The 14,436-nt window shown below is 42.9% G+C and overlaps 1 protein-coding gene across 1 annotated transcript in view; it reads left to right on the top strand.

Annotated features, from left to right (window-relative positions):
- The window catches only part of CA8 (carbonic anhydrase 8), an 87,698-nt gene that overhangs the window by 53,339 nt on the left and 19,923 nt on the right, over positions 1 to 14,436 (top strand). Inside the window, exons 5-7 of the mRNA XM_043880123.1 lie at positions 3,311 to 3,373; positions 4,854 to 4,902; positions 5,900 to 6,012. Coding sequence (XP_043736058.1) covers positions 3,311 to 3,373; positions 4,854 to 4,902; positions 5,900 to 6,012 — 225 coding nt within the window. The remainder of the gene's footprint in view (positions 1 to 3,310; positions 3,374 to 4,853; positions 4,903 to 5,899; positions 6,013 to 14,436) is intronic.

Genomic DNA, 14,436 nt, shown 5'->3' with positions numbered 1-14,436 from the left:
CCAGTGTAGCCAAATAAATAATTATATATATATATTAAAAGCTAGTGCAGATATAGTTTGAAAATACTGCAGGAAAGGAGATGATTGATGTAGAAGAGCCCCAGAGGAAGTAGGGGGTGTCGGTTGAGAGTTTATGTGGATGCACTAATCCCGGACAGGAGGGACCCCACCCTTTCTCCAAAACAGAGGGCTAGCAGGAAAGGGTGGGCACCAACAGCAAGCACTTTTAGGTGAAGAAAGACAGGAAATTAGGGGAGTTCATGCCTGATGACCTGTATTATCTCCCAGACATGCACAGCAAAATTATTTATAGAGCAGAGGAAATGTGGGTGTGGGATTGAGTTTTGAAATAGCTCAGGAGGTGAATGACAACAGACTTGACCATCAGGGTAGGAGACCCTCTTGAGATTGGACATCACAGACAGTCTAGGACAGCAGACAGTGGGCTAGTCTCTCCATCCACCGCGAGGAGCAGAGAATTCTAGCAAATTAATTGTTGCATTGATGGGTTGCAGAGCAGATGATTTAGGAGGGCAGAGGGACTAGAAGATGGAGAGATGTCTTTCAGGGTAGGCAGGAAAGGAAAGAGACGGAGTCAAGAGGGACCCCAGGACTTGACTCCTTGTGATCAGTGAATAGGAAGAGAAAGAAGAGAGGAGAGGATGGGTGGGTGGGCAGTTACGGTCAGAGGGGATGGTCTGTGGAGTTGTGGGTGTCAGAGTGAAAGCAAATCCAAGGTACATTCTCAGGATTGGTTGACAGAGGTGGGATGGAGCTGAGGGACATGGACGAGGGGTCAAGAAAGAGGCCAGGGAGGGCATAGGTCACACCCAGGGATGCTGAAGTCCTCTGGGGCGACCGCAGGAGGGAACGACCATTGGTTGTGACCAGTGGATCAGTGAGTGATAGTTGAGCAGGATAGCATGGGAGGAAGGCGGTCCACTCGGAGGGGGCTGGCCTTGGGCTTGTGGAACAGAAGACCCATCAGAAGGTAACAGCCAGGCACTGGCCAGAGCTCTTAATCTCATCTTTGAGGGAGGCTGCACAGTGTCCACTCAAAAGGCTTGGAATGAAGACCTTGAGCAGATCCAGGAGGTGGCAGGGAGCTTGTCAAGGATGTGGCATTGTCCCATTCCAGAGGGTGTGGTGGGAAGTGAGGGGATTAGCTGTAGAAGTTGAAAAATTCAGGGCTTTGCAGGGCTGAGGTTCTCGGAGAGGAAACTGACCAGAGGGCTGGCATTCTGGGCGGTGGTGAAAGATGGCGAAGGGCAGAGGTCAGAAGTTACCTGGTGGCGGGTGGACTCTTGGCCCCAGGTTGCGTTGTCATGCAAACTGTTGTAGGATTTTAGGGACTGGGCTGTGCAGAGCATCATCCGTGTTTTCTTTTTGGTGGCTGTAACCTCTTCAGACAGGACTTTGACAAAGAAAGGAAGGAACGAGATGGAGCGATAGCTGGAGTTGGTTGCAAAATATAGTTATGTCCACGAAGTATAGAGCCTTTGTAGATAGAAAGAGGCAATAGTAGTTATTAAGTGCTGTATTTGATGCTGTGTAGCATTCTGAGTAAGAGTGATCTGGGTGATAGTCACTGAGTTTCGATGCACCGTGCCCTATTCTAAGGTTTTTGTTTGACTGAGTCTTATTTTCAACTCTATCACTTTTAATCCTCCCTGCTGTATAGAGGAGAAAGCTGAAGGACAGAGAGGTTAGGTAAACTTGCTCAAGACTGAACAGTGAGTCAAGGTCAGAACCCAGCATCCAACGCAAGTGACCTTGTTCCAGGGCCACTAAACTGTGTGGCCTCACAGTGTTCAGATGTGGGCTGTTCAAAGAATTATGCTCTGATCAGAGATGCATGAAGTGACGACAGAGCCCACCTGTGGGTGTAAGCGTCCAAATACTGTATTCTGCTTAAACCAGTACAACAGAAAGTGGGAGTGTTAGTTGCTCAGTCATGTCTGACTCCTTGTGACCCCATGGACTGTAGCCTGCCAGGCTCCTCTGTCCATGGAATTTTCCAGGCAAGAATGCTGGAGTGGGTAGGCATTTCCTTCTCTAGGTGATCTTCCTGATCTGGGATTGAACCCGGGTCTCCCACAGCACAGGCAGATTCTTTACTGTCTGAGCCACCAATGCAACAAGGAGTCTGTTTTTCTCTGAAGGTGGGGTGCAGGCGTCTGCCTACAGGTCCACACTTTGACACCAAGGAGTACATTTTGCCTAAGATACACACACACACACACACACTAACTTAAGAGAATCCATTTTCTATTTCTAGAGCCTATCTCAGGAATTACAAACACTTGGAAAATATAATCTTGATTGTTTGGAACTGATTGGTCTGTCTTAGGTTGTATAAGTTTCCTGTCACACCTCTTTCCTTTGATCCCCTTTGACCTAGTGTTTTTCCAAGTTGGTTCACAATGGAGAGAAACAGGGCATGTGAGCATGGTGACAGCTGTTGTAGGTCCTTGTGGATCACTCTCCAAAAATGTATGTGCAAGAGAAAAAGCAAACCATAACAAGGAGTGTTTATCTGAGGTTATAAATGGTCTCTGTTGTGACTGCCTTCCATTAGCATGGACAGAAACTGTTAAAACTTGACTGAAAAGTAGAAATGGGATTATGCTTATAATTTTTAAAGTTAGAATCAAGAATACTTCACATCATATTCTTTTTAAAGTCTCAAATTCCTTGGGACATTTTAGGCACTGAAAATATGTAATGATATATAATGCTTTAAAATAGAAAGTTACAAACAGCACATTCTTATTTATTTAAGAATAAATAGGTGATTATAGAGTTATGTCCAATGATAATCAATAAGTGTCTTGATTTCAGTGACTTTAGCATATGAAATCACATACTTATTTTTTGAAGTTAATAAAAGTTTTTCAACATGAATACAGTCTTTATAGTAATGATCTAGAAATGCAAAAAGTAAAAATAGAAGGCTTTGGGTGTGTGTGAAAAATTCTAATTCAGAAATATCCTCGAAACTTTTATATTACAGTGTCATGTGATTATATATATATATAAACATAAATATATTTATAAGTATATAAATATAAATATGTAGCACAGTGGGTAAAATCTATACCTAGCAAGGTGAATTTAAAATAGATTCTTGGAAATGCCCAGGAACATATCTAATACTTTCTTGTACTTTAATTGCCTTTAGTTGACCTATTTATTAAGAAGTAAGTCTTGTAGTCCCAAGAAGGACTTTCAGGTGAACTTGAACTTCACTTCAGTTGGTTATTTTACTTATAATGCTTAGTAGCTATGATTTATACTTTATACATTGCAGATCGGAAAAGAGCACGTGGGTCTGAAGGCTGTGACTGAAATCCTCCAGGATATTCAGTACAAGGTAAGTCATTCTCTAAAAGAAAATAAAAATACTGGTTATGTAAGAGCCTGTCATGTCTATTCTCAGGCTTGGGGATTCCCTAAAAGGACTCAGACAAGCTGTTAGTCTCCTAGTTGTGGTTTATTCCCCTGGAAGGATACAGGTCAAAAGTCAGCACAGTGAAAAGGTGGATGGGTCGCAGTCCTGGAGAAACCAGGCACAAACTCTCAGACGTCTCCTCCCAGTGGAGTTGCCTGGGAGCACACCTGATTTTCCCAGCAGTGATGTCACAGCACTTGTGAAGTGTTACCAGCCTGGAAAGTTTACCCGAGCCTTGGTGTCCAGGGATTTTATTGGGGGTCAATTATACCTGGGCAGTGCCTCGGGGACTGACCTCAGCTGTGCTGACTCCAAGCCTCCCACCCCCATCCTGAGCAAAACCAGGCTTCTACCATAAATTACTTTGTTGGGATAAACTTATCTGGTCCAACTGGTACAGCCTGTCCAAGGCCTCAGGCTCACAGAGCCACTCTTATCAGGCGGCTTATTCCAAGGACTCAGAGATGATCTCCCAGGAGGCAGCCAAGGGCCAGGCTTGAAGACAGGACGTTTTGGGGGGGATTGTGTAGGATTGGAGCAACCCAGGCCTCCTGAGTACCTCTTTCTGCCCTCTGGATATAGGAAGGTGGTATAAATGAAAGAAATAAAAATTGTGGCAACCACACTTCAGAGTATTTGTGTGAGAAGAAAAGCAACAGAAGCTCACATAAATCATAAGATGATGCCTCCCAGAGAAGGTGACTTAGGTTGATTTGCCCCAGTGGCTCAGCAGGTAGAGTCCGCCTGCAGGACAGGAGACACAGGAGACCCAGGTTCGATCCTGGGTCAGGAAAATCTGAAGGAAATGGTGACCCACTCCAGTATTCTGGAGTCCATGGGGTCGCAGAGAGTCGACACGACTAGGCAACTGAGCCCATACATCCTGCGCCGCCGAGAGGTTAGACACTGAGAGCCGAGTGTCAGCAGGAAAGTTGTTTCTAAAGAATCCCTGGGTCAAGGCCCACATTTCTACGCCAGGAGCAGGAAGGGCAGTGACGTGGGGCAGACAGACACTGGACAGACACTTTTAAGTTCCACACCAGGGATTATGGGGAAATTCCTGAGCTGTGGCCACCGCGAAATAGCTACAGACTCAGAGCAGGAACGTCTTGTTGGAACCAAGCCCTGTCACTCCAGTGAGAAGACAGATTGGCACACCCACAAACCTATGGGGTCTGGCATTCAGAAAAGACTTCAGGGCTTTCCCTGGTGGGTTCAGTGATTTAAGGATCCACGCTTCCACTGCAAGGGGCATGGGTTTGATCCCTGGTCAGGGAAGTAAGATCCCACATGTGCAGTGTGGCCAATAAGAAAAAACTTCAACCTCGATTTTTAGTGCTTATAAATGTTCTTATTCTAAAATTTTGTGTTAACATGGGGTTCATTATTTTCTTTTTTTCAGGGGAAGTCCAAAACAATACCCTGCTTTAATCCTAACACTTTATTACCAGGTAAGCATTTATTTGGTTGCATCGGGTGAATTTTAACTGTGGCTGTGACTGCATTGTTTTTCTCAGAATAAACACAACTGTATCTTACGAGTTAATAAGCTTTCTTTATAATTAATATTCTTTGTAGTTGTTACCAGTTTCAGATAGTTCTAAACTTGGGAGTAAATTTTTTGAGATAATAAACATTTTACCGCTGAGCTTCCCTGGTGGCTCAGATAGTAAAGAATCCACCTGCAGTGCAGGGGGTGAGGGTTTGATCCTTGAGTGGGAAGATCCCCTGGAGGAGGGCATGGCAACCCACTCCAGTGTTCTTGCCTGGAGAGTTCCATGGACAGAGGAGCCTGGTGGGCTACAGTCCATGAGGTCACAAAGAGTTGGACACAATTTAGCACACACAAACATACACACACACATCTGGTATAGTATATCAAGTGTTTATATATCTAGTTTATATAACCATATTTAAATATGTGTAGGAATTCATTGATACAAAATCACTATAAATAATAGAGGATACATCATGTTCTCTATCAGAGAAGGCAATGGCAACTCACTCCAGTACTCTTGCCTGGAAAATCCCTTAGACAGAGGAGCCTGGTAGGCTGCAGTTCATGGGGTCGTGAAGAGTTGGACATGACTGAGCAACTTCACTTTCACTTTTCACTTTCAAGCATTGGAGAAGGAAATGGCAACCCCCTCCAGTGTTCTTGCCTGGAGAATCCCAGGGATGGGGGAGCCTTAGTGGGCTGCCGTCTATGGGGTCGCACAGAGTTGGACACGACTGAAGTGACTTAGCAGCAGCAGCAGCATGTTCTCTACTGATTGTTTTCTTCATATGATTAATTTAAAAATATATATGTGAGACTCCAGTTTAAAAATGACATCTGTCTGAGACATGTTGTCTGGACAGTTTGTAATTTTGAAAATGGTTGTTGGACTCTTCCAAATTATTTTTCTTTAACTCGTCTTTCCGTGACTGGTCCTTGCTGTGGCACAGACCCCTTGCTGCGTGATTACTGGGTCTACGAAGGCTCTCTCACCATCCCGCCCTGCAGTGAAGGTGTGACCTGGATATTATTCCGATACCCTCTGACGATATCCCAGCTACAGGTGAGAGGAGGGCTTTAACCTTCCAGGACGAAGTTTTGCATTAAAGGGTAAATTTTCTGTCTGTAAAAGGGAAATGTCTGTTTCATGTTCTTGCTCCTTTCGGCTCAGTTAGATCGGTCACATCTCTTCAGATAAAGTTAAATGTCTTGAGCCAGTGAAAGCAGTTGAAAGGTCAAGGATGAACAAAACCCAGCTCCCATTTACCATCTGTACTTTAAAAGTCAGTTTTTATAGAGTAAATAGAAGTCAGTGAAATACCCGAACTGTTCATTAGTCTACTTACTGCTTCATGTGGGATTTCTCAGGTATTGGAGAGGAGAAAGCTCTTGGAGGTGAGGTGAGAACACTGGTTATTTCTGTAAGTCACACTTGGGCTTTGTAACAGCTCTTTCTTGGCTTATACAGGAAAATTCTGTATGGAGCGGGTGGGGGACCTAGAAAGAATGCCCTGTGAAGTTCTGGATTGTTCTCTAGCCCACCTTGGGTGCAGCATAGGTGCTCTAGATGCTAATGCAGTGTGTGAGGCACCAAGGTGGATTGTCACTGGGATGTTACTGGTGGGGCAGGATGCAAGGTCACTACAATGTGTTTAAACATTGATTTTGGTGTTATCAGTATCATAATATTTGATACTAACTGTAGCATTTGTTAACGCTAAGAAGACAACGTTATTAATGATCAATCTCAAAAGACTTAGGCAATATGCTAAATAAATAAGCCGAGTTTCCTTTAGAAATTCTTTATAAACTTTTATACCTCTTATATTTTATAACAAGTTCAAGTTTACTCACTATTCAGAAAAGCTTTCTTTTGTTTGTCTGTAAATCTTTAAAACACCTCTTTCAGCTTTGAACAGTTTCTTCTTATTTTTCTTTTTCTGAGGATTAATTTTAAAAGATACCCATTCAGCATCTTCATTGTTTCATTATTTTAGAAACTTTGATCACACCACCTTTGGGCCATCCTGTTTTTAATATGACAAATCCCAATTCCTTTATCTATTCAGTCATTTCTTTTTTTTCTTATGAGAAACTATTCCTGAGTGCCAACCAGACATGGAGGATTCAGAGATTAAAACACAGTGTTTATTCTTAAAAAGTTCACTGTGGAGTTGAGGAGGCAGATGCTCTTACAGGCAACTATGTTGTATCATAAGTAAGGAGCTCTGAAAACATATAGGACCAAAACCTAGTTCAGACTGGAAGGTTCAGGGAATAACTCCTGAAAAATATTAGGAGTTAGTTTATTAAAGGAGAGGGAAGAAATTAGAAATTTGAGTTGAATGTTAAGAATAGAGGTTTGGACTAATGAGATATAGATGGAATTTAACAGCAGATGGTAGCTGCTGTAACAAATATACCCCAAAACTTCTGTGACTGGGGACTTCCCTGGTGGTCCAGTGGTCGGGACTTTGCCTTCCAATGCAGGGGGTGTGGGTTCTCTCCCTGACTGGAGAGCTAAGACCGCACATGTTTCAGGGCCCAAAAAACCAAAGCATAAAACAGAAGCAATATTGTAATAAATTCAATAAAGATTTTAAAAATGATGCACATCAAAAAAATCTTAAAAAATTTTCAGTGACTTATCACAGTAAGAATTTATTTTTTTTTTACACTTATAAAATCCAACAGATGTATTTTTGCTTCACAGTCAAGGCTTTTCTCTGTGTAGCCACTCAGGGAAAGGGGTTGCAGGACACTCTGCCATCTTTAATACCTCTCTTCTCTTAGGTGTGGGCATATAGTGAGCAGGAGGGGAAAGCGTGGGGAGGGCCTGAAGGGAGACTGCTTTCTAAAGACTAGACTGAGAAATGGAGAACACCATTTATGCTTCCATTCTATTGGCAGGAACGCAGCACATGGCCACACCTGGTTGTAGAGGAAGCTGAGAAGTGAATTCTAGCTTCGTGTCCAGGAAAAAGAAATGGATTTGATGGTCTGTTCAGCTCAAGTTGAGAAACAGACAAGACAGCCCAGCGGAGTGCAAAACCTCAGTGCAGGCGGAGGAGACAGGGAGTCAGGGGCTTGCCCACGGGCCTTGGGGACAGCCAGGAGGGAGTGATGTCCTGGGATCTGGGACAGGAGAGAGGATTTCCAAGTTGTGGAGAAGGGACGTGAACAGTGACAAATGCTACAGAGACTCTAAATAAGATGCGTGCAGCTCATCCAGGTAGAAAATACAGTAAGTCCCCTACATATGAAGCTTTAAGTTGTGAACTTTCAAGATGCGAATGTGCCCCTGTATGCCAGCAGTGGTGCTATGCTACAGTACTTTTCAAGGTACTGTACTGTAAAGTTAAAACTTTTTTTCTTTTTTGTGTTTGTTTATATATCATTTCTGTGAAAAGTATTATAAACCTATTAGAGCAGTACTATATAGCCAGTTGTATTAGCTGGGTACCTGGGCTAACTTTGTAGAACTTACAAACAAACTGGACTTACCAACATGCTCTTGGAACAGAACTCTTTCCTCTGTAGGAAACTTACGTAACCACGCCTTATAAACACATGTCCGGGGAGCCACTGCTCGCTTCTCACTCTTCACTCTTTTTTTAAAAGTTAATTTCCTTTATATGTTTTATTATTCTTGTCTGTGATGGGTCTTTGTTGCTATACATGGGCTTTCTCTAGTTGCGGTGCAAGGGCTTCTCATTGCAATGGCATCTTTTGTTGCAGAGCACAGGCTATAGGGTGCAGAGTTTCAGAAGTTACTGCATGTGGAGAAGAAGCCAGTAGTTCTGGTTCTTGGACTCTTAGAGTTGAGGCACCGTAGTTGTGGCTCATGGACTTAGTTGCCTCTCAGCATGTGGGATCTTCCCGGACCAGGGATAAAGCCTGTGTCCCCTGCATTGGCAGGCAGATTCTCATCCGCAGCCAGGGAAGTCTTCAACCTTGACTCTTGTTTCGTGCCCCGGTGTGTTCACTGGTGGATCTTGGTGCTTCTCTGTTGCTGAGCTTTGGCTTATGATCTCCAGTATCCTTCCTCCACCATCCCTTCCCTTATGCTGCTCTGGCTGCTCTAGGTCCACACCCCAGCCCATCCAGCCAGTTTGCCATGGAGAAAGCCATCATCTCTTTTCAGAGTTGCCATCATGCAAGAAAAGATTCATGAACAGGGACTGTCATTGCCAGTTAACTGAATCATTAACTGAAGTGAGATGTTTCTGTGGAGCATTGAACTGAAAGGGACCCAGGATAAGAGTTTCAACTGCTTTAGTCACAGGGGAGGGGTCAGACTGGCAGAGGAAGCAGAAGCAGCTCAGGGTCTGCAGTCACATTTGTTTAGCAGTTTAGGGGCAGTTTTCTAAAAAGTCAAACCTTTAATGAAAAATGATGTTTTCCTCTATAACCACAATAAATGTCTATTTGTTGAAAGTCACTTTGAATGAACCTGACTGAGCCACAGAAAATTCTCAGTTCCACTTAGAATTCCACATAGGATTCTCTCGCTAGTACAGTATTGGGGATGTTAACCAATGGTCTATAACGTGATGATTTACTTCCATGTCATCCAGTAAATTATGCAACAACCCAGAGACAACTCGTCATGCCTTTTGGTCTTTCAGGCTTCAAAGGGAGCCTTGCTTTGTACCACCCCCCTGAGTGAGGCCAGTGATAAAGTCTAACCCTAACTCACTAAGTCGTGCTCCTCAATTACTGGGAAATAAAATGTGTCTTCCTCAAAGGGAGTCAAAGCCAAAGGAATGTGTATTTGAAGGAATAATTTCAACTGCTCTTGTAAATGGATAGCTTTCCAGTTAGCTTTTCAAGAAAAGAAGAGGTAGGTGCTGTTAGTGAAGAGTTGCATTGCAACATCTGTTCAGAGAGCAGGAGTGTGGAAGTGGACACACACACACTCACATGGACATTAAGTTGCAATTTAGAGTGATTTAGGGGGAAAAAATTGTAATCTTAGGAGAAAATGAATCAGTCTGTCCTTGATTTGAATGTTTCACTGTTGCTGCTCATATAGTTCCAGAGAAAGCAGAGTCCAAAATAGAGAAGGTCCAGAGAGGGCAGTAAAAATGAGAGGAACTAAAGGGCAAAGGTGTGATTCTAGAATCAAGACCAAGAATTGAGGAGCCTCACCTTGTTGCACTTGAAGAGGAGCCCAGAAACATAGAGACAGAGGCAGAGAGAGAGAGGACTGATACAGAAAATAACAAAAGGAATAGCAAATGGCAGGTGGATGGCTATGGCTACTAAGTTGATTATATTGAGAAACAAAACTTTGTATTGAAGATATAGTGTGTCCTCTTACAGGGGTAACATGTGTAACTAAGTAGCTGGGTGTTATGGGCTTCCCTGGTGGCTCAGCCTTAAAGAATCTACCTGCCAATGCAGGAGATGCAGGTTCCATCCTTTGCTTGCTAGTCCAGGAGAAGGAGTCGGTGCGTATAGTGTAGTACTGACAGTTGAGCCCATCGTGAACCATTTACATCTTCCTGAGCACTAGAATCCTGGTGTCTGGGACTGGGAGCCCCTGATTGGTTGGTTAACTTTTCGTGTTGTTCTGGTTAGCAGACTATGCTATGGGAAGAAACCCACACAATTGAATGGATTTGGATAAGTGTAATTTAAAACATTTTAAAAAGTGATCTGTTAACTATTGTCACTGGCCTGCCAATGCAGGAGACGTGGGTTCGATCCCTGGGTTGGGAAGATCTTCTGGAGAAAAATGACAACCCACTCCAGTATTCTTACCTGGAGAATCCCATGGACAGAGGAGCCTGGTGGGCTACAGTCCATGGGTTGCAAAGAGTCGGGCATGACTTAGCGAGTCAACAACAACGGCAATTCATGTATTATTATGAATTTCCTGATGATAAAGGAAAATAAGATGAGACTTTTATGTGTTAGTTTTCTCTTTTAACATGGTGACACATAAGATGTAAATCAAAACAAGTCTATTACAAAATATGCGTAGGACCCCAGGAACTATTAAAAGTAATGTGTGCCAAACTTCAGATCTTAGAAATTAGCCTATTAACTACTCTCATGAAGAAAGCAGTTTTAAAGCTGAACTTTGAGTGAATCATCAAGGTCAGACGTCAGCGAAGGTTGGAATGAACGTCTTAGACCAACTGACGTGCCACCCAGTTCAGAGAACTGTGGCTGCTCAGCTTTCTACCTTCACGGGTGAGGACGTGTCTCCCAAGTGTTAAATCTCTCTCCTCTCCTTCTCTCTCTTTTAAATTGGCTGAACACAAATACCATGTTTAAGTAGAGGAGCATTAAAAATCGATGAACTCGTACGTACTGATTGATAATGATGGCCCCTGGATGGCCCTGACATTTGAATTTAGTTGAAGACTTTTATCTCGGAATATTATTCTCCTCCTGTCTCACTCCGTCTCATTTTGGTGTGCAATAACAGAGTGCGCACTTGAAGCCATTTGAAGTGACTAAAGGGTTCTGAGGGGTGGTTACTTCAGAAAAATTGGCATTTCAGAGAGATGTGTTTTTTCCCCTGTCTTTGTTGATGTTTGAAGTCTTCAAAGCATCACTCTGATCAGAGAAAAACATTTCTTGTGAAGCAGTTCTCTCCGAGAAGGCAGTGATTGGAGGCTGGCCGGCTATTGACTCAGATCTTCTCTTCTAGAAGAAGTTGTTTTCACAGAAGTTGTTTCAGACTGAGGCCTGGGGCTTGAAAGATTTAGCTTCAGTTCAGAATACGTAAATATAAAGTTAACTCAGCTTTGCAACAAGCTTCAGAGTCAATAAGAAATGGAGTATTTCTTGAAATACCTTGAGACAGTCAAGTTTTGAGTCCACAATGCTCATTGGTGACCCTGTCCTGGGTTTACAGGTTCTGATTGAAGCTCTTACATATGATCACACACATATGGGAGGAAAGAGAACCTTCAGTTTCTTAGTCAATTTGTTTATTATTTCTAGTCTCCTTTTTTGCATACAAAATTGTAGCTAAATAATCATCTCCAAATGCTGAAGGTTGGACTTCAGAAGTCATGTGGTTATTTATGAACATTCTCTTTGTGCTTGGAACTGTGCCGAGTGTTTTCGTGAATGATCTTATTTACCACATATCAACCCTGGGATACTGTTATTGTCATCATCTCTGTTATTCACAGGTGGAAACTGAGCTTAGAAAGGAAGAGCAGTTGGGTCGTTTGGGTCTTGGTAGCAGAGACCGGACAAGAACCAGCCTTTGGATGCAGTCTGTGTCCTTGACCTTCATCTTTGTTTTGAAAAATCATAGGCTTCTCTGACTAAGAAAGTTCCCTTTCACTCCATTCTTAGGGAAAACTAAGAAAAATGCACCTCACAAATAAGTATAAGGGATTCTCATGAAGACTTGGCTCTAGACATTTTTCAGGTGCAACAAGCAATATTCCCTGCTGCCATATTCCCTCCTATAAACCCCTGAGAAGGTCTAGTGAGAAACCATTATATAGATTTAACAGCTCATGGCTTATATGACTGGCACTTCTATATAAAAACAGCACGTAGACGTTATTTTAAAAAACAGGACAATTCTAATAGGATCAGGGTTAACCCATTTAGGGAAATCAAACAGTATTTGAAGACATAAGAAGATAGAACTTTAGAAGTCAAATTTCTTTCCTTTTTATAATTCTGTTTATTTATTCATGGCTGTGCAGGTTTTTCTCTAGTTGCAGCAAGCAGGGGCTGCTCTTCGTTGCGGTGCAAGGGCTTCTCGTTGTGATGGCTTCTCTTGCTGCGTAGCACAGGTTCTCAGGGGCACTGGCTTCAGTAGTTGCAATTTCTGAGCTCTAGCACACAGGCTCAGTAGTTGTGGCACGTGGGATTAGTTGCTCTGTGGCATGTGGGATCTTCCCGGGCCAGGGGTAGAACCCGTGTCTCCTGCATTGGCAGGCAGATTCTTTACTGCTGAGCCACCAGGGAAGCCCAAGAAGTCAAATTTCTAACTTGGGTTCTGATCTAGCAAGCCATTTAATTTTTCTCAACTCTGATTTCCAATTCAGATGTGAGTGGATTGAATTAGAATCTTATGAGATTCGACTCTTCTGGAGTCAGGGAACCTCTTCTTAGGAGAATGCACTGGTGAAATTTTACAGGAGTGCCATGGGTCCTCTAAAGTATGGGGGTTTCTGGATTTTTATTAGAATCCTGAATTAGTTAACATCTTGTGGGTTTTTCCTCTCCTGATGGGGCTAAGTCTGTGTCGGTGCTGTGTGAACCTTTGTAGGTAGAAGCCTCTGATTCACAGGTGGTGATGCTTTGGTTGATTGATACTGTTCAGGTCCCATTTGCTCAATGTCCTGGGATATATGCCGGCTATAGGGTCTGCTGATGACCAGAATTTCTGAAGAGGTGGCTGTGGGACTGGGAAGAGGGCACGTGGCCTTGGAATTGTCAGACCCAGATTATCTGGAATCTTCCTTAACCTGCCTGGCCTCAGTTTCTCCTTTTGTGTAAGGAATGAAGAATGTCCCATGTGATTTTATGTGGCATTTAAAGGAAATAACAGATGATTTGACAAAGGTAAATCAACTGCTAGATGGCAGTGAGCTGGGCGAAAGCTCATCATGTGTTTGCTACTTGCTCAAACACTTCCAGTGAGTGGTGTCTGGCAGACTATGAGTTCTCAGGAGGTACAACTTGGCCAGTCAGGGAGACTGCGGTCCAACTGATGGAATGGTCCCTCGGGACTGTGGCAACCAATAGTGTGTAACTGGAGACCACGGGATCTGGGGAGGCTGCCTGAGAGGGGAGATGAACTTGAAAACCACTGTTGCCACAGGAGGAAGATGGGCTTAAACTTTTGAAAAATCAGAGGCATTATTTGCTCTTTGGAGGGCTCAACAAGCAGCAAAGGGAGTTTTTTGATGAAAAGCCTCCATCTAATATATTTAACTTATAATCAGTGTTAGCATACAGTAACACCATGATTCATTATAGAGATATACTTGGGAAGCATTTCAGAACATTTCTTCATTTGTTCACTTTTTCTTATTATGTTACAACAGACATAGAAGTTTTTTTCTTTTAGGTATTACAGATTATCTCCTTTTTATTTTTATCTTTTTTATTTTTGGCCACAACAAGCAGCATGTTGGGATCTTAGTTCCCCTACCATAGATAGAACCAGTGACCCCTGCATTGGAAGCATTGAATTTTAACCACTGGACCGCTAGAGATGTCCCCATAAGAGATATTTGAGAGAGGTGTATATCATTTTTGCATGAACAGATCCAGCAGGTTTTGACAGTTGTTTGGGTTTATCTGGAGGCCTTCATATCTCTGCTTCTGTTGTCTTCTTTCCTCTTGTAGAGGTTGTGTCTAATGTCTTAGCTCTGGAAGAACGAACTCAGTTTTTTTCTTTTTTGAAGTTTAATTTTCTCTTTTTAAATGCTTGTAATTTATGCATATTTTAAGTAATTGATGAGATTCCCATCTTGCTCATGGCCGGTCGACAATT

Source organism: Cervus elaphus, chromosome 21 (genome assembly GCF_910594005.1).
Source record: "Cervus elaphus chromosome 21, mCerEla1.1, whole genome shotgun sequence".
In the NCBI taxonomy this organism is placed as follows: domain Eukaryota; kingdom Metazoa; phylum Chordata; class Mammalia; order Artiodactyla; family Cervidae; genus Cervus; species Cervus elaphus.
This window is presented reverse-complemented; position numbering and strand designations above follow the sequence as displayed.